Source organism: Gavialis gangeticus, unplaced genomic scaffold (assembly GCF_001723915.1).
Source record: "Gavialis gangeticus isolate Ggan-Ray unplaced genomic scaffold, GavGan_comp1, whole genome shotgun sequence".
NCBI lineage: Eukaryota > Metazoa > Chordata > Crocodylia > Gavialidae > Gavialis > Gavialis gangeticus.
In genome coordinates this window covers 102,627,764-102,652,873 of record NW_017729022.1, presented here as the reverse complement: position 1 = coordinate 102,652,873, position 25,110 = coordinate 102,627,764, and the positions used below count along the sequence as shown (strand labels likewise).

The 25,110-nt window shown below is 44.8% G+C and overlaps 1 protein-coding gene across 3 annotated transcripts in view; it reads right to left on the bottom strand.

The window, feature by feature from the left end:
* The window catches only part of PARVB (parvin beta), a 171,299-nt gene that overhangs the window by 24,729 nt on the left and 121,460 nt on the right, over positions 1–25,110 (bottom strand). For 2 of the 3 annotated variants that reach the window (XM_019515751.1, XM_019515753.1), the window contains exons 8-13: positions 24,410–24,429; positions 22,147–22,208; positions 19,993–20,061; positions 15,557–15,658; positions 7,260–7,346; positions 1,740–1,812 (exon numbers count right to left, since the gene is read on the bottom strand). In XM_019515751.1, coding sequence (XP_019371296.1) covers positions 1,740–1,812; positions 7,260–7,346; positions 15,557–15,658; positions 19,993–20,061; positions 22,147–22,208; positions 24,410–24,429 — 413 coding nt within the window. The remainder of the gene's footprint in view (positions 1–1,739; positions 1,813–7,259; positions 7,347–15,556; positions 15,659–19,992; positions 20,062–22,146; positions 22,209–24,409; positions 24,430–25,110) is intronic. The other variant, XM_019515752.1, reaches the window with a different exon arrangement.

Here is a 25,110-nt window from a genome sequence, read left to right as displayed (position 1 = left end):
TGATGAAGCAATTAGCAGAGCTAACCACACTTTGTCATGCATTAGTAGGTACATCATGAACACATCCAGAGAGGTGATGCTCCCCCTCTATGCGGCAGTGGTCAGGACACAGCTAGAGTACTGCGTCCAATTCTGGGTACTGCAATTCAAGAAGGATGTGGACAACCTTGAGAGGGTCCAGAGGAGGGCCACTAGTATAGTTAGAGGCCTGCAGGGCAGGCCTTATGAGGAAAGGCTGAGGAACCTGGACCTTTTCAGCCTCTGCAAGAGAAGGCTGAGGGGGGATCTTGTGGCAGTATATAAATTAACTGCGGGGGCAGCAGGGAATAGGTGATGCTCTGTTTACCAGAGCACCCCTGGGAATAACCAGAAACAACGGCCACAAGCTGATGGAGAGTAGGTTTAGGTGGAACATCAGAAAGAACTTCTTCATAGTTAGGGTTGCCAGAATCTGGAACAGACTTCCAAGGGATGTGGTGCTCTCCCTACCTTGGGGGTCTTCAAGAGGAGACTGGACAAGCACCTAGCTGGGATCACATGATCCCAGCACTTTTTTCTGCCACTGGCAGGGGGCTGGACTCGATGATCCTTTGAGGTCCCTTCCAACTCTAGCATCTACGATGGTCATAGTGACATAGTAAGTTTTTTAATAGTTTTCCTCCATTAGCAATTAGGCTGACCTGGTCTATTCTCAGAACATGTTTACCCCCTTTCCATTCCATCTCTGATGCTATTGCTGCTGCTGTTCCTACTTAACCCACAATCTTCTCCAGTTTTCATATTCTAATACATATATTAACCATCTCCAGTGCATGAAATGTCTTTCCAATTTTAGCCTTCCAAGATAGAATCTTCACCTTCATTCAGATCTTTACTTAAGATGCTTTTTTATCACAATGTCCACAAGCAACAAATCAATCAATTATCTATTATCATCATAAAAACACAACTGAGCCATCTCAATGGCTCAGACTCAGTGTACCAATGAGATGCTATTCTCTTTTGTCCTTCCTGGATCATTTCTTCTCTACTATTTCTTATGCTCATTACAGCTCATTTAAAAGTTAGCCTGTAAGCTACCTGGAGTTTCTTTGTCTTTCTATTTGCTCTGTGTAAGCATCTAATAAGTTTTTGGCACAGCAATAGTAAGGTATATTTATTTTTTTTTTTAGGCCTTCAGGATGCCACGCAAACTACGGCATGTTGCTCCATTAACTGGTTTCACCATTGAGAGGTTCAGCTGCTAAATGTCAGAGGTTAATTCAGACTTCACTCTCATTCAGAGCTTAGCCTAGGACCTGCAGAAGTCACTGGGAGGTTCTGTCACTGACTTCCATGAGAGCAGTTTTTTCCCCCAGCTTATTAACCCTCTGATCAGATTGTTAACAAATGGAACAATTAGTACTAATTATAATGACAGTTTACATGGATATAGAACATTTTCAGCTAGAAAACGGAACTAAGACCAGCAACAGATCTAATGTACACTGCTGAACAACTCTCAGATTATGCTATCCCCTTACCAAAAACATGGGTCGGGCATGAAACTGCAAACCCATTCCCTGTGCCATTCATATCAGGAAATGTCCAGATATGGGCAAGGACCCTTTGGTAAGATATACACCCATAACTATACTACTTCTTGATGTAACTCTATGAACTTAAAAAGAGCCACACTCAAGATCTCACTGCCAATATAGCTGTATGTTCAGAAGCATACTCTGTGGAGTGTATATTACCTTCAGGTCGAGCTTTTGGTTTCTTGAGTCCTCCATCTTGCATCAGCTCAAAAGCAAAGGAAACATTATGGACCTGAAAAAGAAATATTCATTTAGATTCCCACATGGTACCAAATCAATAAAACAAAGAAGTTATTTTCTTTTCCCTTCTCTTGAGATGCAAAACACAACTTTGGTATGTATTTTGTTTTAAAAATCAATAAGCTCTATTTATGTGTGTGTCAGAAAATACCTGTTACAGGGTTTCTAAAACAAATTACTTACAAATGAAAGATGATATCACTGTAGGTTCGGTGCTCAATGCAGGAGGAAAGGAAATCATTGAAGATTTCCAAATTTTTAGGTAAAGGGTCAAAAATGAGATATGGGTACTGACTGAGGGAAAAGCCTGTAAAAGCTTAGCAAAACAATGAAGTCTTCTTGACACTGGTGTGCCTTGAGATGTTGCAGCCTCTGTAAGACAGAAGTTGAATATCTGCATTTCTGACAAGCTCTTCCTGCCTGTATGCTTAAGATAAGTAACAGTATTCCATAATAGTGTTTCAGTCTTCGAGGAAATGGATCACTTCCCCTCCTAGCAGTTAGGAACTGAACAAGAGTTAGCAGAAAACTAATGACAGAATGAGGTGTTTTTATGGTAGGAAGGGTGTGGAGGAGTGAGCATGGGCGCAACGGGAAAAAACAGGTAACGGCTCTGGAAGCAGTGTTCTCTTATTAGGATAGAAGCTCCGAGAGGGGAGCAGAGTGGCAGGACACGAGGTCAAAAAGTGGAGAAAGAAGAGGAAAGAGAAGAGGGGGGAACGAAGGAAGATCCCCCAGAGAATCTATAGAGTGGGGGTCAGCAACCCCCAGCACGTGTGCCAAGCATGGCACGCGAGGCAATTTTGCTCGGCACGCCATGGCCAGCCCCGGCTCTGGGTAGCTGCTGCCAGTGACGGAGCTCGAGCTGCTCCCAGCAGGGCTGGCAGCATCCCAGCTACCTGCTGGGAGCAGCCTGGGCTCTCGGCTAGCAGCAGGTCCCCAGAGCTGGCAGCTGAGAGGCTCCAAACATCTGTGCCAGGCTCTGGGGTCTGGCATCAGCTCTGCACCAGCGCATGCAGGGGCGCATGGGAGAGGGCGGTGGGAGAGAGGCCTGAGGCAGCGCAGCCCTGGTCTCTCCTCTGCTCCCAACACAGAAGTGATGGCAGGGTTCTGGAGCCTGGAGCAGCTGTTTGCAGCCACCCCCGGGCTCTGGGCAGCTGCAGCAAGCAGCGGGCAGGCTGCAAACAGTTGTGCTGGGCTCTACAGCTCCGGCATCAGCTCCGTGCTGGCAGGGGACTGTGTGCGCACCTCGGGGCAGGCTGTGCTACCCCGCTGCTCGCCCCTGAGGTGCACGTGCAGTAATAATGGAACTGCCCAGCATAGATTGGGAACTAGGGCTCAAAGGTTCTGTGTCTGCCTTGCTGTGATGCAAGGCAAATCACTTAATTTCTCTCTGAGCCCCAGATTCCTCATCTTTAAAGTTAGGATAAAAAATGAAGTGAAGATTCCATAGGCATTAGATACATGGGGGCTTGCTTATAACTGGACAGTGCACTGGAATTGCAAAGCAGACCACACATATTTCATAGATTCCATAGACATTAGGGCTGGAAGGGACCTCGGAAGATCATCGAGTCCAGCCCCCTGCCCGAGGGGCAGGAAGTCAGCAGGGGTCACAGGATCCCAGCAAGATAAGAATCCAAATTTCTCTTGAAGTCATTCAAAGTAGGTGCTTGAACCACTTCCGGTGGCAGTCTATTCCAGACCTTGGGGGCTCAGACAGTAAAGAAGTTTTTCCTTATGTCCAACCTGAAACGATCATGCAGGAGTTTGTGACCGTTTGACCTTGTCATCTCCTGGGGCACTCTGGTGAACACACGTTACCCCAGATTCTGGTGAGCACCCCTGATAAACTTTTAGGTGGCCACCAGATCACCCCTGAGCCTACGCTTTTCCAGGCTGAAGAGTCTCATCTCTCTCAGCCTGCTGTCGTAACGTCTGTTTTCCTGACCTCTGATCATGCGCGTGGCTCTCCTCTGGACTCTCTCAAGCTTCTCCACATCCTTTTTGAATTGTGGAGCCCAAAACTGGATGCAGTACTCCAGTTGTGACCTCAACAAGGCCGAGTACAATGGGAGAATGACGTCCTGGGATTTGTTTGAGAAGCATCTATGGATGCAAGCCAGTATTTTGCTCGCTTTACTAGCCACAGCATCACATTGAAGGCTCATGTTCATCTTGTGGTCAGTCATGACCCCCAAGTCCCTTTCATCCGTAGTGCTAGCCAGCACTGCCAAGCCTATAAGGATGCTGCAGGTTTTTCCTCCCAAGGTGGAGAAACTTCCATTTTTCAGTGTTAAACACCATCAGGGTCTCGTCTGCCCATTTTCTGAGCCTGTCAAGGTCAGTCTGTCCTCAGGTGTGGATGCTTTACCCCAAAGTTTGTTATCATCGACGAACTTGGCCAGTCTGCTTCTGACTCCAATGTCCACATCATTAGTGAAGATGTTGAACAATATAGGTCCAAGGACAGAGCATTGAGGGACCCCACTGGTCACAGGGCACCATGACGATTGACTTCCATCAACTTCCACCCTCTGGGTCTGACCATGGAGCCAATTCCCTAGCCAGCAGATCATGGTGGACCCAAGGCCGCAGTTCACCAGTTTTGCTAAGAGGTGATCATGGGATACCAGATCAAAGGCTTTTTTGAAGTCAAGATACACAACATCAATTTCCTCTCCCTTGTTCAGGTGATAGGTCACCTGGTCGTAGAAGGAAATGAGATTTGTCAAGCAAGACCTACCCACAACAAACCCATGCTGGCTATCCCTCAGGATGTTGCCTTCGGCCAACCTGTTAAGAATGGCCTCTTTGAACATCTTTTCTAAAACCTTCCCCGGAACAGATGTCAGGCTGATGGGCCTGTAGTCTGCCAGATCCACTTTCCTCCCTTTCCTGAACATAGGCACCACATTGGCTTTCTTCCAATCTTCAGGCATTTCACCAGAGCGCCAAGACTTCTCTAAGTTCCGTACACATAAAAAGAGACAGACATGTTAACAGAAAAGCTACAACCACTATTTATTAACATGAAGGGAGAGTATAAAACAGGAAACACTCAGGAAAGGTAAAAAAACTGTAAAAGGACAACCAATTAAAAGAGAAAGCTGTTGAGGAAGGCTTGAAAAGATTTAATAAAAGAAAATCTTCATCTGCATGCCTACTGAAGTTTAAGAAAGTAATTTGGATAAAGAATTCTCTGTATCTGTTGTCACTATAAGTAACTGACTCTGGATATATTATGTGGCAGGATGGGAGACATTTAATTAAAACAGCTCATTCCACAAGTTGGGGAATTGCACATGCAAAACTTCTTTGCATCAAGAGGACAAAAGCCCCCCTTCATTTGGGTTACTCCTCAAAGTTTTAATCTCTTTCCTCCTGTTCCAGCTGCCCTTCATTTGTTTAGACAAAAAAACTATTTCAGAAGGTAAAAAGAAATGGAAAGAAACAGAAACAAAATGGAAAGAAAAGAAAATGAAACAAAAGAACAAAAAAGACGCTAATCCTTCCCCACGCTCATGCTTCCTTCTGATTACTGAAAACAACATTATGGCTAGGGACAGACATTCACAAAGCCTGAGCCTGAATTGACTCAACCTTTGCAGGTTAGTCTAACCTGCCTAGGTTGAACTAGTTTGCAACTGCACAGACATTCTCTCTGGACTGAGGAAATGCAGGCACATGCCTGCAGCAGCTCAGGGTAGAAGTCAGGGAGCATGAGCAGCCCTCCCTTCCCTTCTATAGTGCTGACGGGGGTGTGACCAGGCCCCAGCAGGAGGCTCTGATTAGGGAGGGGTGTAAACCCCCACCCCACCTGCACTGTCCCAGGCTTTTCCCTGCTTGTTGCTCAAGGGGTGGGAGTATTGCCAGACCCCAGCCCCAGGTTAGCACTCTGAGGCAAAGAGTGCAGTGCATGCATCTGTTGATGATATTGAGCTTTTCAATCTCCCTCTCCCTGCTTTTTCATACTGTCTGCAAACCTGAGAGGTGAGAGAGCCAGCAGGGAGCTGATAAACACTGTGTTATCAGCCCATCAACAAAACAGAAGTCTCTCTCATTAGTTTAAGGTCTTCTTAAACAGTTTCTTCCAAGGAAGGAACAGATGGACATTACCAGCTGACCTGATTAGCTCCAAAAAGCCCTAAGTGGACATTGTCCTGTCTGCTTTTGTCCTGTCCCAGCAAAATTGGAGACTCACACACACACACACACCTCTCAGCATTACCTAGCATACCACATGCCTAGGGTCCATGGGGCTGGGAGCCATGCTGTGGGAGATGGGAGGGAGGGAGAGAGGGATGGGGAGATCCCTGCTTGAGCAGCAAGCAGAGAGGGGTGGTGGGGCAGAGGGAAGCCAAGCAGACGCTGCTATGTATGCAGTCTCCGCCAGAGGTCAGGCTAGGAAGCAGAGGGGTGGGACCATCCCTGTTCTCTGGAGCAGACAGCACAGCCCAGCCCAGGGCTGCAAAGCATCTGGGATGCTGGGGGACACTGGTTTAACTTAAACCAGGAAGGGGTCTGGGACAGACTTTGCATAAACCAGTTTGATCCAAATCAGTTACATCTGATGCTATATTCAACCAGGTATATTCTAAACCAGTTTCAGCCATTTTGAAACTGGTTTATGCACACTGAACTTATGTTCTGATGTTCTGTTACAGGTTTAAACCAGTTTCTGATCTCTTAAACTGGTTTGTGTGTAATAAACCCTAGCCTATGACTCGATCATTAGAGGCATCTTCTGCAGCTGTAAAGTTAAATGAACAGCTGTGAAATGCTAGGTATGGTAACATAGGCAGGCAGGCATCCTATAGCTTTATTTAGGAAGATTTAAACCACAAGAAGGAAAAAACATGGGACGATAAACCATACTATGAAGGGCTGCTATGAAGCAATAAAACACACCTCTCCTCCCAACTGCTGTACATATGGAACAACAGGATAAAGAGTCCAATATCTAGCATTTCACAGCTGCATTAATAAAGTAACAGATTTTCTCTAATCTTATCCCTATTCTTGGTGCCTTACTGGGGTTCCTGTTAGATTATTCAGGCCACATCCTGATCCTCTCTCTTCAGGGAGCCACTCCAACCTCCTACACCTCTACATACAGCAACTAGTCACTTACCCAAGTGAGTCAGCAAAACCCACATAACTGTTTACAGCAAGATCAACACTGACTACACAAGCCAGGGTGGTTTAGACAAACACAATCAGAGCCTGCTGTTACATATTCTTTCCCTTGTTAAGTTAATATCATCAAATCTAGTGAAACTGAGCAATATCTATCAAAGACAAGTCACAAAGCTATAGCCCATCCTTTAAAGAGCTGTATTCCTCCTGGTGGGTGCTGAGCAGCATTAAAACCCAATTAAGTCAGCAGGAAGTAAACGTATTCAGTATCACGTCTTTAAAAGTACTCAGTTCCTGTACCTTTACTAATGTGTCATTCCATGCTGCAGCAAGCTCCTGCTCCAATTCAATATGCCAGCATGCACTATGTTCCCATATGAAAGCTCCCTGAGGGGGGAAAGGGAGTTTTTATTATTTACAGTTGATCTTCCAAATGCAGCATGACTAGGATGGAACCCAAGGTGCTAGGCACAGAACACTCAGAGATGAGACAGAGTGTAAATACAGTACAACCTCATCATAGCAAACTGCCAAGGAATCACAAGTAAAGTTAACTGAAAGAGGGTGTTTGCTATAATAGGGTTAGTCAATTTTCTGCATCATAGTAATGGTCATCCTGTACCATGTGCATCTTCTTTTGCTGCAAGCATCTTATGTCATCACCAACTCTGGCAGATGCCAAAGTACACAGGAATGCATGCGGGCCTAGCACTGAGCCAGGAAGTGCAAGCCACCCCTTACATCTGGAACAGGCTCCCCAGAGCTGGATGGAAAATATCACCCTCTCCTTACATCTCAGCTCATCTGGGATTTTCATGTATAACAGGGTGGTCCAACTTCTAAGCAACTAGGAAGCACATGCTGCACAGGCTCCCCCTTCTCTGGTATCTAGCCTACAATAATATCAGCTACCTGGTCATAGGTTCCTATAACATTTGTAGCATTTAGTTAAACTTTTTTTATATAGTATAGTTAAATCTAGCATGAAGGTAATGATTTAATTTCTGTCTTTTAAAATGTAGCTCCTTGACTCTATTCTATAATGCTTCCAGCTTGACACAAGTGAATGAACTTTGTATGTCCTGGGCATGAGAGAGAGATGGGCAAGGGGTGAGTGAAGAGTGAATGGGAGTTTGCATGAGAAAAGGAGATGTAATTGTTTATGTAAGGAACAACGCCCCAGAGGTGTAAACTACCAGCCAGTAACTAACTAACAAACAACTGAAGAATCCCTTTGAAGCTTGAGGGCACAAAGGAGACAGCAGAAGAAATGCTGCCATGTGAGCAACAAGAAAACTTCAAGGCTGAGACCCATCTTTACAACTAAAGTGACCTCAATGTAAGATAAGAAGATGGATGTGAAGCAGCTGCTAAAAACACAGACTAAACATGGAAAAACCACAAGAAGTGAAAACAGAGACTAAAAACCATATATAAAGAGAACACAAATGATGCCAAGTTAGGCGAGAAATCTTCTGTCTTCCTTCCAGAGCACAGATGTGTCTGCATCTCACCTCGCTCCAGCTACTATCTCTTCACCATTGTCATCAGTTTCAACACCTCAGCTACTCAGTGATCATGGGGTTGGCCACCCCATGTTAACATTGAGCAACTATTGATGGTAACTATATTTGGTGTCTGTCTGCATGCATGGAATGATTGTTTTGTGTATGTATGCCTGTGTGTGATGATGTGCATGATGATTTGTGTGTGTTTGTATGGATGGTGTGCCAGAACCTCTATGTCTAACTCATGTAATCAATAAACGTGGCATTCTGCCTTATCCCCCTTTATAAAGTCTCGCTTGTGATTTAAGCAATTGGTAATTTGTATAACACTCCCTCACTGCACCATGAGCTACATTGTGCTGCCCCCTGGGAGTGGGACCAGGAGACCCCAGCTGCTGCGGAAGACAGAGCAGTGGTGGGAGTAGTGGTTGAGTGGAGGTCTGGGAACCACAAAATTAACCCCGTGCTTGCAGTCTGTGGCATACCAGTTGAGCAGCCCTGATATATAACAACTTACCCTCATTTTCACCTTCCCAAACAAAAATGTCTGAAAATGCCAGGTTAGACCCTTCCTCTGGGTCTCCCAGAGCACTGTCTCTCCACTTCAGTCAATCACCAACTCTTCAGGATGTGACTGTCATGATTCTGCTCAGCCATAGTCCCTTGCAGGTCTCTGGGCCAACTTACTTCAAACAGGGCTTTGTCCTCTACACTGCCCACATGGAGCTTGATGCAGGATGGGGCCTACATTTTATGGGCACTTGTCCACGCTACACCTCTCCTGTTAACACGTTATACTTTTCCTGTATCCACCTGACAAAAATCAACATTAAGCTAGCTAAATTGAGTCTATGTATCTACATTATCAGCTGATTTTATCATCGGGGGGGGGGGAATCTAAAATACCTCTGACATGTTTTATTTTTAGCTCCTGAATTTCTTCCATAAGGTTTTTTATCATTTTAAATTTTCAACATGGATCTGACTTAAGACTGAAAATGGAATTTGCCCTGCTTTGCAACACTTTCACCACCAGGGGCCACTTGGGTTCACTTGGTAATCCATGGAAATCCACTGACCTTTTATTGCAATGCTGCAACAAGACTCCAGGGGTTAATCTTGCAAATTTTTACTGGTGATTTAGTTCAAGGTTTAGATGAATAAAAAATACAACTTTTTTGGATTCCTGAAAAAATTGTTCCCCGTGTTCACATGCACTTTGTGGCAAAGATGAAATTGTTATGGGTCAGCCAGTTCAAGACTCAGGTTAATTAAAATTACTTTTTGTTGGACTGGGTTTTTGGTTGTAGCAGTATTGGTCTAAGGACATAGGCAGATCCCTGGGTTTTTAAACTTGGCACGGTTTTTGTTCCCCTGTGGTTCAGGAGCTGTGGGTCAGGAGTAAGGGCCACCAGCTGGATTGAGGGGTGGGGTGCAGTTCAGGAGGGGAACTGGCAGGGCTGGGTGGGAAGGGGACTGTGGGATGCAAGTGAGGGGCACCACATGAGCCAGGGGGGCAGGTCAGGAGAGGGGGGACTGGCAGGGCTGGGAGGGTAGGTGTAACCCAGGTGGTAAATGTAATCTAGGTGGTAAATGTAACCCAGGTGGTACTCAGATGAGGTACTCCCCTCTCCAATTGAAGGGATTTAGCAGGTGTTAGTGTGCTATTGGAGGGGTAGCCACTTATGGGGGAGCAGCTCTCCTCCTATCCCCAATAAAGTAGAGCCAAGACCAATTGGAACTTAACCATATACGAGTTTAATAGCGAAAGAACAGGGTGAAATTTAACACATATGCGGGAGGCAAGGGGGCCCTGGGAGGTAATGGAACCATGGTCCAGGCACCCAGGGGTGGTGGGGAGGACCAGGGGAGCAGAGGGAAGTCAAAGGGATTTTAGGTCAACATACACATATAACAGAGACAAATCAATAGACTTGAAGTGCAGGGTTCACAAAATATAAGATGCAGAGTTTCCCAAAATATGAGGCACAGATCCCACAAAATTTGAGGTGCAGGCTCCCCAGTGGGGCAGGGTAAACAAGGTGAGGGGAACCCCCCTCCCCAGTGGGGATTCCCTTTTACAGGCAACTCAATCCTCTGGTGCCCTAGCTGGGAATCAAACCCAGCTCTCCCATGTGGCAGGCAAAAGCTGTACCACTGAACTATCAATACTTGGGCTGCTACCTGCAGTTCCAGGCTCTAGTGACTCTGGGATCCTCCATGTGCTGTCAGCACACCAAACTCCCTGGCTTCATGCCAGAGGGAGGTCAGAAAGAACCTGAGCTGCCACCTGCAATTCTGGCCTTTGGTACCTCTGGGACCCACCACCTCATGCTGCTCCTGGGAGGGTAGGGGGCTGCAGATCAGGAGTGAAGGGCCCTGGCAGTGTATGGCGAGTACTGTGCTAAACTGTTATATGGGGCCGTTGCACCCAGCTCTGGGGTGTATCTCAGCCCTCCCCATACATGCTTATATGTAGCTGTTACATCTCACAGCTGGGTGCATATCTGCCATTCCCATGCACTGTTATATGTGGCTATTACAGCAGAGAGCTAGGGCTACCCTAAGCCATGCCTCTGTGGCACTGAGGGACTCTCTTGGACACCCCTGACCATATGGGCTTGACCAGGGAGAATTTCCAGCTGTAATCCCAGCCCAAAAAACAGCCCAATTTCAGGAAAACGAGAAAACTAGAAAAACCAGAGGCATGGCATGGGGTAGCCCAAGAAGGATTTCCATCTCTAATACCAGCCCAAAAGAAATTGCTTATTTGAGCCCATATACTTACTACAGTGGGCATGGGGCGGACTGTCAGTTGGCAGCCTGGCATGCACGGACTGTGGTTTCAGCTGGGCAAGACTCTGGCCAGAGATGTCCAGGAGAGTCCCCCAGTGCCATAGAGGTATGCCATGGGGTGGCCCAAGAATGATTTCTAGCCATACTGCCAGTCCCAAATCCAGTTCCTTATTTGGGTCCATATACTTAGCACTGTGCCTGGGGTGCTGTCAGTTGACAGCCTGGCATGGCCAAGCTGTGTTTTGGGCCAAGCGAGACTCTGGTCAGGAGCGTCCAGGAGAGTCCCCCAGTGGCACACAGGCATGGTGTCAGATGACCCAAAAAGGATTTCAATCTGTAATCTAAGCCCAAAAGCCAGTTCTTTATTCAAGCCCATATACTTAGTACAGCAGGCATAGGGAAGCTGTCAGTTGGCAGCCTCGCATGAACAAATTGGACTTTGGGCCAGGCAATTCTCTGGTCAGAGATGTCCAGGAGAGTCCTCCAATGCCACAGAGACATTGTGCAAGATGGCCCAGCTCTGGAGTGTAATGGCCATGTATAACAGTGTATGGTGAGGGCTGTAATGAACTGTTATATGTGGCTGTTGCACCCAGCTCTGGGGTGTATCTCAGCTCTTCCCATACACTGTTATATGTAGCCATTACACCCCAGAGCTGGGTGCATCTCTGCCCTCCCCATGCACTAATATATATGGCCATTACATTCCATAGCTAGGGCCACCCCATGCCATACCTCTGGCACTGGGGACTCTCCTGGACCCCCCTGACCATGTGGGCTGGCCCAGGAAGGATTTCCAGCTGTCATCCCAGCCCAAAAACCAGTTCCTTATTCAAGCCCATATACTTAGTATAGTGTGCATGGGGAGCTGTGAATTGGCAGCCTGGCATGAACAAACAGCACTTTGGGCCAGGCAAGATTCTAGTCAGAGATGTCTGGGAGAGGCCCCAGTGGCAACGACTCATGGTGTGGAGGGGGGAAGGGGAGCTAAGAAAGGTTTCCATCTCTAATTCCAGCTGAAAAGAATTCCTTATTCAAGCCCATATACTTATTACAGTGTGCATGGGGGGCTGTCAATCAGGCCACGCTTTGAGCTGCACAAGACTCTGGTCAGAGGAGAGTCCCCTGGTGGTACACAGACAGGCATGGTGGATGCAGGATATTAATTTACATATTATTTGGTAAATATGCATAGCCAATGAAATTCTCTCAATAGAATGTGTAATTCATTAATAAGAAGCTTTTATTAGGTATAGGTTAGCTTTGAAAAAGGAATCAGGAACCAGAAATAAGGACCTGGGAATTAAAGGAAGAAACTGCAGCCTCATGAACCATAGCATGTAGCCTTGGTGTTGGCCACCCTGAAACAGTAGATGGTTAGAAGGCCAGTCACTGCCAGCCAAGGGTCCCTGCCTCACACTGCCAGAGGCAGTGGGGGGGAGGGAAGCTGTGTGGTGCAGATGTTCTTTGACTGTTAGTAAGAGCAGAGAGTTTGAAATTCAGGGAGCAAATCCTAGCATGTAGCCTGGGGCATCACAAAACAGTGGATGGTGAGAGCAGGCCACTCACTGCGAGCAGGGGGTCCTCCACAGCCCCAGGCCCAGGCAGACAGGGGACTGGCAGGGAATTTTGCAAGTGAAATGTTCCTAGAACCTCATAAATGTTGGGGGTGGCTGACTGATGAACAGAGAAAATAAAGTGCATGGCTTGCCAAGTGCAAGTCATAGCTAAGTAAGCTTTTGCCAATTCTGGGAGAGAACCCTAACATATAGCATTGGGTGCATGTGGTATGGGTCAGGTAGCTCTGGGTAATTAATCATGGAATAGGCCTTTGGCATACCGGAGGTAATGCAGGAATGGGGATTTGTCTCTGTGGATTGCTTGCTAGGGCATGGCTTCCTCTATTCCTAATGGGGTAAGCAACAAGACGATATTGCTGGCCCCAGAAAAGTCGCATCACAGAATGGTTTATTGAACTGGGCTGGTGCCTGGGCTGGTGTCTTGTTCAAACTCCTGGAAAGCCAGGTTCAGATGTCTGCCTCAAGGCACAAACTGAGAAAGCTGTAACCTGAGCTGCGGGGAAACCTAAATTGATATGCAAATAGGGTTACTGTGAAATGCCGATAGGACAATGCACTGTCAGATTTCACAACTCCAGGATTCATCCAGAGTCACTCAACTGGTTTTACAGGCTCTACTGAGGAACCTTAAGGTAATGGTCTGAGGGGGGGGATGGGAAATGGTCCTCTCCAGTTTTACAGGAAGCACAAAATATAACAAATCACACAGAAAACATGAACATGCTTTACAGCCAAACCACTGCCCACCCCCAGCCCTGCCTGTGTCCCTCACTCCCAACCTGAAGCCCCCTGCCCCACCAGCCCTGCTAGTGCCTCTTATTCTCATCTAACCTGCAGCCCCCCAGCCCAGCTGGTGCCTCTCACTCCTGACCCACAGCTCCCTTTCCTCCAAACCCTGCCAGTGCACCTCACTCCCTACCTGCAGCCCCCTACCCCTTCAGCCCAGCTGGTGCCCCTCAGTCCTGACCTACCACCCCCTGCACTCCCAGAAAGAGGCATCAGTATGACCATCAGGCAGAGCAATGGTAAGCAGAGGGGACAGGGACATGCTGCTGGGGGCAAAAATAGGTTTAGAAGGAACAGGAGTACTAGAGAAGAGGGGCAAGTTTGCAGGGCAGGGGACAGGAGGGGGAACAAGTATTGAAGGGGTCTGGTTGTAGGCTGGGGGGATATGACTGCAGGCACGGGGGTGGGGGGCAGCCATACTCTTTCTGTACTCTTGTGCAGCCCTTAGTGTACCCCACACCCAGTGCCTGGTACAACAAGTGCAGAAAAAGCAGGAGTCAAAACTGCTCTGGGACCAGGCTTGGGCAGGGGGGCAGCACCTTTGTGAAGCCTGCGGTACAGACCCCCGATGCCAATCCAGACTTGTGAGGGGGAGGCAGGCAGGCTCACTCTTGCAGACCTTTGCATGAAAACATCTCCCGCCTCAACCAGCAGCACCCTGTGCAACAAGGGACAAGTACCCAGAAAAAAGTGGAAGGCTTTGCAAGGGAAGAGGGCAGCACTGCTTACTGAACTCAAACTGCAGAAAAAACCCGTGGCTCTCAAGCAAAGCCACCAACAATTCCCCCCAAAAAAGCAACCTGGCACGACCCAAGAAAATAAACCAACCCAAAAATCAAATCTTTTCCTAAAACACAACCTGGCACTAAAGTAGTACTGAAAGGGCAGGAGGGTAAAATTGTTCTGACATGCCCTCTAGTGAATTTTACTAGTTATAGCATAATAAGCCATTACATGGTAAATCGCATCCATGTTACTGAATTAGTCATCATAAACTGAGAAAGGAAAATCAAACCAGGAACATTTTTAGTGGGCAAATACCAGTTATGTGGACAAGTGCCGTATTTTGCATCTTCCATGGAGTCAAGCCTGCTATAAGTGCCTGCCATACAAGTTCTGATCTTGGTCCTGACAAAGACCAACTGTATGACTGTGGCCAGATTGCGACTCCTACCTCAGTTGCTGACAGACACACAAGCCATAATGATACTTGATTCACTATATTGTACTGCTGCAAGACTCGGGAAAGGAAAAGAATCACCTCAGGAACTTAAGGCATTAAACCAGGATTCAGGAGAACTTGGTTAAATTCCTGGCACTGAATTCCTACAAGACCTCAGGTAGTATCAGTCTACATCTCAATCCCATCTGCAAACCAAGGGGAGTACACTGCTTCCCAATCCTCCCCACCTTTTATCTTTCTTGACTGTTAGACTGTAAGCTGCTGAGAGTCCTGTCTCTTACGGTGTGCATCACAACAGGGTCCTGTGATCAGCGTGGCCCCTATGTGTTACTATAGTAAATTAATCACCCAGAATATGTAAATTGCTATATAAAAATACAAAGGTTTATTATTCAATACACTTTGGGATATTCCGTTGTTAGACATCATCTTAGTGCAGTTGTACTGAGCATCACCAGTTCTATTTTTATCTTCTAAAATAAGTATTTAGGTGATAGTCTGCTGAATCTCAATCTTAGCTACATTACTGAGGTCATTCAGTTACCAGGCTTTACACTTCAGTTTTGCAGACAACCTTGAAAGTGCAGCTTTTAGTAACCATCAAATGTTATACCAAAGATGCACTCATTATAGCTTTTGAAAGAAGGATACTGCTGAGGTCTGGCTTAATTGGGCATGAAGAGATAAGAGCCAATGGATGAAACACAGCATGTGGGAAGAGCACAAATTAGAATTTCTACTCACCTTCTGATCAAAATTTTCAGGCGTTAAATAGAAGTTGTGGAGTGGAACAAAATAGTCTTCCAGGAGGCCCATAAGCAATACCAAATAAACACCATCTGCAAACTAAAATAGAAATTCTGTTGATATTTTCAAATGGAGGCATCTGGTTTTGAACAAGGATTTGCAAGCAAGGAGGGAAACCAAAACAAAGAATAAGGGCGTTGCTGCACCTTACACTGTGAGTCACACAAATGTTGATGGGTATTAGTGCTAGCTCGAGCTTGGAGCAGTCACACATTCAGCCCAGCAGGGGCCTGGAGAACTCAAAGTTAAGAATCCTCTCCCTCCCATTCTGGTCTCACCCCTGTCCCTCCTAGTTCCCCCCCTCCCCAGCACTCCCCCTTATTGCCCCCACTGTCTGTCCCAGGGGAGCAGGCAAGGAAAAATGAACCTGCCTGCCCCACTCCCACTGCTGCTCTTCTCTGGACTGAGCCCAGCCCAGACAGGAGCAATGGCAGCAACAGTTTCACCCCTCCTTGCCTGCTCACCCAGGACAGACAGCAGAGACAGCCACAAGTAAGCTGGGGGGTGGAGAGGGAGGGGCAGTAAGCAGGGATTTAGGGTGCTAGGGAAGGCAGTGAACCCTCTCTGGGCCAGTGCGGGAGACGGGGGGCAGATGGTGTGTTTACACTAAGGTGTAGCCTAGAGCGGCAATACTTTAGCATAACATGAGCTGGATAACACGATCAGACAATCTTACCCTGGAATGGCATAATTTTGAGCTGCCTAAGAAGTGCTTCAAGCTAGTTTCAACTGTTAATGTGTGGAAAATCCAGGGGTTAAGAGCTCCAGGAGCCACCCAAAAGAACCATGTAACAAGGCCTTAACTAACCCCAAGCAGTTTACTGGTACTACCACCACTACACAGATTAGTTTAGAGACCGCTGACAATCTGCTTTTTACCCCTTTCAGAAGAGTGGAGGGATTTACTGCATATGCCTCAGAAACCTTTAGATCCCTCACCATTTTCCGTTTTCTTCTCATTCAACCATCATGCTTATATTTCATGGCTGTTGTCATTTCCGCTGAGGACAACTAAGTGCTTGTTCTTTGGATCCAGTTAGTTTAAGTCTTTAGGTGGCTCAAAAGGTCTCTGTGGAGGGACAAAGGGACTTCTCCCAGGTCCAAGATCACCACTTGCATTATTTTTAAATAAAATAACTATCTGCTGCATTCATAATAGGAAATGCAATTGTAAAATGAAATTTAAAAAGGAAATTATACCCCCAAAAAATCCAAAACTCTTTGTACTCTTAGCATTTTCCTTGTTTTACATCCTACTATATGTTCTTGTGCATAGGGATATACAGAGAATGACATATAGAGAATGACATTCAAGTACCTGCTCCAATTAATACTATAGTTAATTTATATGAGGTAGACTGGGTCTAACAGGAAAAATTAATTCTGATTCACCTGAGAACAGCCAATACCCAGTTGATCAGGGATGTAAGAAATCAAGGTTTATGTTCCTGGTCTGAATCAGAATCTGATTCAATGAATATTAAAGTATTTTTAAAAGTGTCCACTGAGCCAGCGAGTCTAAAACTGCACCCCAGTGGTTGCACTACTCAGCAGGTACATGAGAGCACCAGCCTTGCATTATTTCTGCAAAGTGGCACAGCTTCAACAAGAGAAGCTAAGACAGACTGAATAGCCAACACCCTGCTGCTGAAGACATACATCTGTCTGAGTTTTGAGTCCCTATTCTGGAGCAGGCAGAGCCTTGAACTGAAAATTGTTCTCCCATACAGTGTGTGAGCATGCTACTTGCTGGGCAACCTGGGCTATCCCACAGTGGGGCAAGGCAAGACCTGTCTCTAAGTTTTCTCAGTGGATTCAACCCAATGTGAAACAAGGGTGGTTGGGGGGACCCTCATAATCCAGAGGACAAGAAAGTAATTTGTCACCATCTCTGATCATAAATGGAAATTCCAGCAAATACTATTCACTTAGGATGTGCAAGTCTGAGGCTCAAGGCAATAATTTGAGTGGGTTACTGGCTATTTGGTGGTGGAGGTCTCTCCCGCTCTCTCTTTCACAGAAAAATCTCTAAAAGGCCTTGAGTTTGTTCCAGTAAAAAAGAACAATTTCCAGTGTCTTGAAAAATGTCACAGAACAGCAAAACTATTCCTGCTTGTCTTTGTTTAGTCTACTGTATATTTCAAAATACACTGTACTGGACATTCCCATTCTCAAAATAAACCACCTCTGGGACCTATTCCAAACTTTTGATCAGAAATAATATGGCCTGGCAAAGCAATGTAGTAATTCACTACAGAACCCCTGACTATCACCAGCACCAAAAAATGTGGTATGCTATGGGATGGGACTCTACTACTAGAGCAGAAAGAGAACCTCCTAATAGTTGTCCCAGATTTATGGCACATATGCCAGCAAGGTGTCAAACTTCCCAGAGCGAGGGGTAGGGGATGAAAATCAACAGACTTCTCATTACTATTTGTTCCTTTATATTCTGAACAAGACTAGTTCCCCCAAGTATGGGGCAGTAGAATCATAAAACTGAAAATGACCTCAAAGGTAATCTAGTCCATCCCCTGACATAAATATAGTGTAGATATATACCAGGTTACCACAGAATCTAAACATATTTCACTTATATAGGCCTTTTTAGAAAGGCATCCCATAGATCACAGTGAACAGTAGTTCAAAGGGATCAAAATTCTGTGTGATTTAGTAAACTTTTCATATATGATAGTGTCATACCTACCTTCCAAAGCATAAAAATCCTAATGAACTCTGACCACCTTGTACAGCAGATGCCTTTGAAGCAACTGACCTAACTAAATACAATGGTAAGAGTTCCAAGACTCAAGATTAATTCCTAAAATAGCAGGGTGTTCCAGATGATCAATACTTCCACATATTCTAACCTTCTCTGGCCTATTTTCTTGTATAGTTTATATTTCTCTGTACCTTTCAGAACTGGATATAATATCCCCTGGAGATCAAAGAGCTATATTTATAAATATGGTCTTGTATACAAAGCAAACAGGAAAACTTCCCTGTCTCTTGGTGGAAAGAGGGCTGTTTGAGTATTCATCACCTCATTAATCACTGGTGCCTCTGCAGGCATGGTGCAGATACCCAACTAATTCACTTCACAAAGGCCACAGAATATTAATTAATCAGCAAATGACCAATATTAACATAAGCCCAGATGAAACATTCCATGCCCCATAATCAGTTCCCTAGGCCAGTGTTTTCCAAGCTTTATGGGTTTACACCCCACTGTAGCAGGATCTACAACTCTTGCACCCTCTCTTTCCCCCTGTTTCAGGCTCCACTTCCCACTGGCAAGGGGAACTGGCAGCAGTTAATGGCAGGGAGGAAAACTGGCAGTGGTCAGCAGCTGCAATTTGCATGCTCCCATCCTAGGAACTTAGACCATGCAGCACCACCCTTCTGTCAAACATTTATGAAAGAAAGTAAGTTTACTCCCTTGCCTTGCTTCAAGGCTTTCAAAAAGTCAGCAAACACAGTTTTGTACAGAATCTTTTTCTATCACTAGAAAGCTGCAGTTAGAATTATGCAAGGTGACTGAACAAAGCATATTCCCATGCTCATAAAACTCATGCTTGCCTGGGCTAGGTAACAGTGCTTCCAAGGAACCCTGTGTCTTATGTGGGTTAAACACATAGGGCTCTACAATGCAAAAAGAGACACTATGAGTACCTGGGCTAGCTCATGTACTGACAGAAATCTAGCCATTGGCTAATTTATCCTACTGAAAGGCACATATGCAGACAAGTCTGCAACCAACATTAGCCCACAGAGTGCTGTTCTGCTGTAGCTAGACTTCTTCCAGTACCTGTGTTAGCCTAAGTACTATACACTGCACTACAGTCTACAGTGCACACCAACCTAGGGATGGCCATATGTCACAGTTACTGGCTCAACTGGAATCTTATTCTGGTCCAGAGCAACACCCTTAATTCACACACACTCACAAAAGACAACCCAGACACCAGCCATAATTTCATGTACAAGAAATGATGTTCTAGAGATGTTTTCCTTGATCTTTCAGAAAAACTGGTCAGAAATCTAACAACATTACTAGCACAAATGCATTTAACATTGAAGACCACCTCTTCTCAAACTGGGTTATAAAGTACCGGAAGTATTTGTTATAAGTCTTGCGTGTAACTATGGGTAAAGGGAGCAAATACTGCTGCAAATTAAAATTATTTATAAGATAAGGCCCTGATGCTCCAAACAACCCATTTCACACATGCAGGACTTTGTGCATGCAGGTAGTTCATTTGAAAGTACACTCATATGCATAGTTAAGCACATGAATAAGAGTTTGCTGAATCAGGGCTCAAGTTTGTAATTTTTATCATGCAGTGTATTTCCTGGTACAAAGCTCCTCCTACCTGTGTTTCTAATTCTGTCACTTCCAAATTCAGCTTATTTAGGTGTTTGTTCACAAAGGTGATCAGAGACTGTGAAGGAAGAGAACACAAAGATCAATCAGGTTAGAAATTAGAGCTGATGAGCTTGTGGTAGTGACAAGCTTGCCAAGATATCAAAAATACAGCATTTTAACCTTTTTCAGTCTAACTCTTACAATATATAATTTACTCATGTGCAACAATAAAATATGTATAAAATAAAAGGTATGTAACAGCGTAATTTATCACCACCATTGCAATATGCTATTATGGCACTATTCTACATTGTATAAGTTACTCCTTTTTGTTTTGGAAGAAGTGCTGTTATGATGAATTTTTTTTTGCACAATTCTCTGGGAAAGCTGTGGAAAGTAGTAGCAAAGTTTGCCTTCTGTGTTAATCTCTTTAATTAGAGTCAGCTCCTGAAATGCTACATGGGAAAGAACAGTGATTTTTTTTTAATTCCTATGCATAAGAAGAGATTCTCTGTGGGCTGTTTGCATCCATCTAAATTCCACAAAGGGTATATCCAAGTAAATAAGCACATTACAATACTCAGACTTGGATTTCTATTGTGAGAGGCACTGACCAGTAAGACCTTGAACTTCTGTCCACTGGCAGATGAATATTAATACTGTAAATATGTATTAACCATCTAATGATTTCCTTAAAATATTTCTACATGGGACAAGCAATTTAAAAAAATGCTTTCAAAGTACTTTTAAACTAGTAAAAAAGGCCATCTCTTTTGTTGCTGCATTTAAAAATATTATTTTGTGCTGGAACACACATATTCTGTTTTATAAGTAAACAGAAGTAAAGCAGCAAATTTCAGTTGTGATCTCTATCTATTTTGCTAAAATAGGTTAACAGTGGTATAGAAATAATTAAAAGTATTTTCTTTGCCAGTTCTCTTCTCGAAGGGAATACTAACAAAGGCTGGCCTAGATTAGTGGTTTCTTTACCTCTTTCCTGAGCCTGTCACAAAAGAACATGTGAAGGGCTGGACAAAAAGGTCAATGGACAGTGCTATATTGTGATCTGAAGACCCCAGAGACTGGACTCAAGAGATTACGGCAATTGACTTTAATCAGAACATCACTGCTGATAGTCTGATGAAAGCAAACTAAGGCAAAGATATCAGAAACTTTTTTTTTAATTCTGTTTAACTGTGCATGCATGTACTTGCGTGTACACACTTCTTGCTGACACAGTTAGTGAATATCAGCATGCATATCTACTTCTGACAGCCACAGCAAACATGGAGAACATTTCTCCAACAATGAAAGAGCCTCACTGCTATGAAGCTAAGATCAGACACTTGATACTTATCCAGGTGACTACCACCATTTATGCTTACCTAGTAGCACCACATGGAAAAGTGAACATTGAAACAAGGGCATGATCCAAGCTCATGTGAAGCTAGAGGCAGTCAATTTGATTTCAATGAGCAACTGATTAAGTCAAAGGTTCAAGAGAGGCACTTAGGCTAAGTATAGGCATTAAAAAAGCCCAAGGCTGAATCAATCAGTTCAATCTTCACAGGTTAGTTTAAGCTGCATAGATTGAACTGATAAGCAAGCAAACAGACATTCACTTTTGATTCCAAAAATGCAGCCACATGCCTGCAGTGGCTCAGGCCAGAAGCTAGGGGGTTCTAGAGCATGCTTCCAGGGTCACCTGGAGCAGACACCTTGGGCCAAAGCTAGCCTGCTCAGCCGGGGGGAGATGCAAAGCATCCTGGGATGCTGGGGAACTGAGAGTTAACTTGAATCCAAACAGGATCTGGGACAGCTCAATAAACCTATATCAGTTAAGTCTGATACTACATCCATCCAGGTTTATTTTATATCAGTTTCAGTCATTTTGAAAGCAGTTTATATGCATTAAAGTTCTGTTGTGTTCAAGATTTGAACCAGTTTCTGATCACTTATACCAGGTTATGTGTAATTTCTGTCCCTAGCCTTAGGGTATGATTTTGAAGGGAAAGGTTTGGAGGGCATGTTTCTCTAATGCAGTCTACAAATATTTTCTAGTTTTGAAGATTTTTGCTGGAAAAGTTCTGCTTACAAATCAGAGTAGAAAATGTCACCATAGAAATGTCACAATAGAAAACCAAAGTAGAAAATCTTTTACCTTTTTCACTACATTGAGTTTGTCCGGAGCATGATCAAACAAAGTGTCAAAGGCGTCTCGCTCTAGTTTTAAAAGAAATGAAAGCAGCGTTAGCAAAATCACTTCTGCTGAGAGTCAGAGAGCAAAGAATGCTATGATGGTGATTCTCATTAACACCAGCCTTAGGCCCTGGACAAGCTTTACATTTGTAGCAGTACTGATACCTTCATAGTGCTATGAAAGCTAGCATACAGATATGCACACTGTCTGTAGCACAACAATGACAGATCTACCACTAAAACATTCCTCTTTTGAAGAGAAACTTTTTTGTACTGGAGTTTTGTAGTGCCACATGTAATGAATGTCTATTTACATGTATTGTTACAAACCTCCCCAGCATCCAACAGTTCTCCACTCTACCTCTTCCATCCTCCAAATGGGAGGGAGGGACAGTGAATGGCTACCTGACAGCCCACCAAGACAAGCTATCAAAAAGCCCAGATCACCTGTTGCTTTTGCTCCAGAGGTGGCAATCCTGGTGAGAACAGCCACTACTACCATCACTGCTAAGAGTGTGTCAGCCGCTGCCAGTGCTCTGGTGGCAGAGCCAGAGGGAACAGGTGCCACTGCTGTGAGAGTATTAGCTATTGTTCGTGTTCTGATGGTGGTGTCAGAGGGAAGAGGTGGTCATTTGCTTCCATCTGCCACAGCCTCTACAGGAACAGCTGGAAGATTTTATGTTCCTGTGGTAGCAGCAGTAAGCAGAGTTGCTACTGCCAGTGCAGGAACACTGGAAAGAGCCGCTGTTCCCACAGGGGCCAGGGCAGCTCTTCCACCTGCCACAGGCCCCAGCAGGGACACCAGGAAGAACCCCTGTTCCTGTGGTGGTGATGGCACAAGAAGAGCTGGCATTATCGGAACAGGAATGCCAGGAAGAGCTGCTGGTCATGGACAGCCTGGTGGAGACAGCAAGCTATCAGTGATGAGGCTCAGTGACAGGCTCCCCCAGGGGGATGAGAGGAGCAAAAGAGCAGCCTGCTGCTGCCCTTTTGCAGAGTAGCTACTGCTACTTTTGCAGCTCATCAACCAGAGACATTGAACGTCGCTATGCCCCAGAGCACTCTATTTTTGTAGTGCTACAATGTGTTGAGGCATTTGTACTGCTATGAATGAATATCCACCCATATCCATAAAAAACTGCACAACAGACTTCAAAGAAATTGGTCACTCACGCTCAGTACCCATCTAAAGGCTACAGCAGTGGATCTCAAACTTTTTGACTCAAGGCACCCTCAGTAGGTTCAGGGCACCCCATAGAAAATATCAACTTTTAGTTCTCACTCAGTTTTTGACTACAGAAAAATACTAGAGCAATTCTTCTGTTGCAAAAAACTCAGAAAGCCCACAATAGGTAGGAATGATTTTAACACTGAACCACTGAAATCTCTGGTTTAATATTGTGAATCATGTTTGCACACCTAATAGTGCTAACAATGTGTGACATCCTGCAACACCCCTGAAAGGATCTCATGGCACCCTGGTTGAGAATCACTGGGTTAGTCAGGCACACTAGGAATCTTGAGAGTAACTGAAAGTGGTCACATAGGTCAGCAAGAGTTTTCACTGATGCAATTTATGCTTAATACCAAAAACTTGCCTGTGAAAAAGAATATTTGAACAGAAAGAAAAGCAAAGGTGTACTTCCACCAAGTTTTAGGTCTAACAAATGGCCACTAAATATCAGCAGATTTTTGTGCTTCTCACACAAATGCTCAGGCCCATTGCACACCTCAAATGCTTACCATTAAGCTCACTTGTAATTCCCCATTGACTTCAATGCAGTATTAGGTGCAGTAAGAAGTTTACTGAATCAGGGCCTAAAGGAAGATCTGATTTCTCCCCACCCTCCACCCTATTACTTAATACTGCTGATAAGGACTTAACACTTTACATTTTCAAAGTCCTAAACACATATTATTTAGGGCAATTTACATTATTCTAAATTAATTAAAGATCGTGACATTATGTGAGCTGGGGTGTTAATTCTAAACCTGACGCATTTGCTAAAAGCCTCAGGAGTCCTTCAGTGAAAAATTCTTGCTCTTTTTGTAATTTTTGCCATTATGTACAAGTATCTAATGGAGAGAAGATAATGGAGGGTGCCACAGTGTTCAGTGGGCAGAGCAGAAGATTTGTTAGGCATGACAAATGTGCAAAAATTACAGACTAGGGCTTCCTCTTTGCATTTGATAAGGCAGTTCCCAGGTGTTAAAATATTACTTACCAAATCTTCCCATCATCATCCTGCAAGTTAGAACACGAGAAAATATTTAGCTAGTTCATAAATATTCCCTTCCAAATCAGGCCCATAGGCCTGATCCCATTAGGTGCTAAGGAACCCCACTGAGTTATGAGGCTCAGCATCTCATACGATCATGCTAAAATAAAAGCAAATGGGCCAAACTTATTCCCAGAGTGTTAGTGAGTTATACCAGAGAGCAGTGTAGCTCAATAAACTGGACATGTGGGAAGTTAAAACCTATGTTGACATTGTATTTGTACTTGGGATTGTTGCCATAGTAGGCACTACTACCCATTTCTATTATTAGATATGAAATTCCTGCATAAATGCATAGCATAGCTTATAGCACCCAGTTCAAAATAAGCACTGCCACTGTCAATTATCTGATATGGCTTTATAGAATCATAGAATCAATGAGTCAGAAAGGACCTAGACAGATCATCGAGTCCAACCCCCTGCCATGGGCAGCATTGCGGGTGGCAGGGGTCATAAGAACCCATCCAGGTGCCTATCCAGTCTCCGCTTGAAGATATCCAGGGAAGGTGAGAGCACCACCTCTCTGGGAAGCCTATTCCAGGCTCTGGCCACCCTTACAGTGAAGTAATTCTTCCTAATATCTAACCTAAACCTATCCTCCCTCAGCTTGTGGCCATTGTTCCTGGTGACTCCAAGGGGGGCCCTGG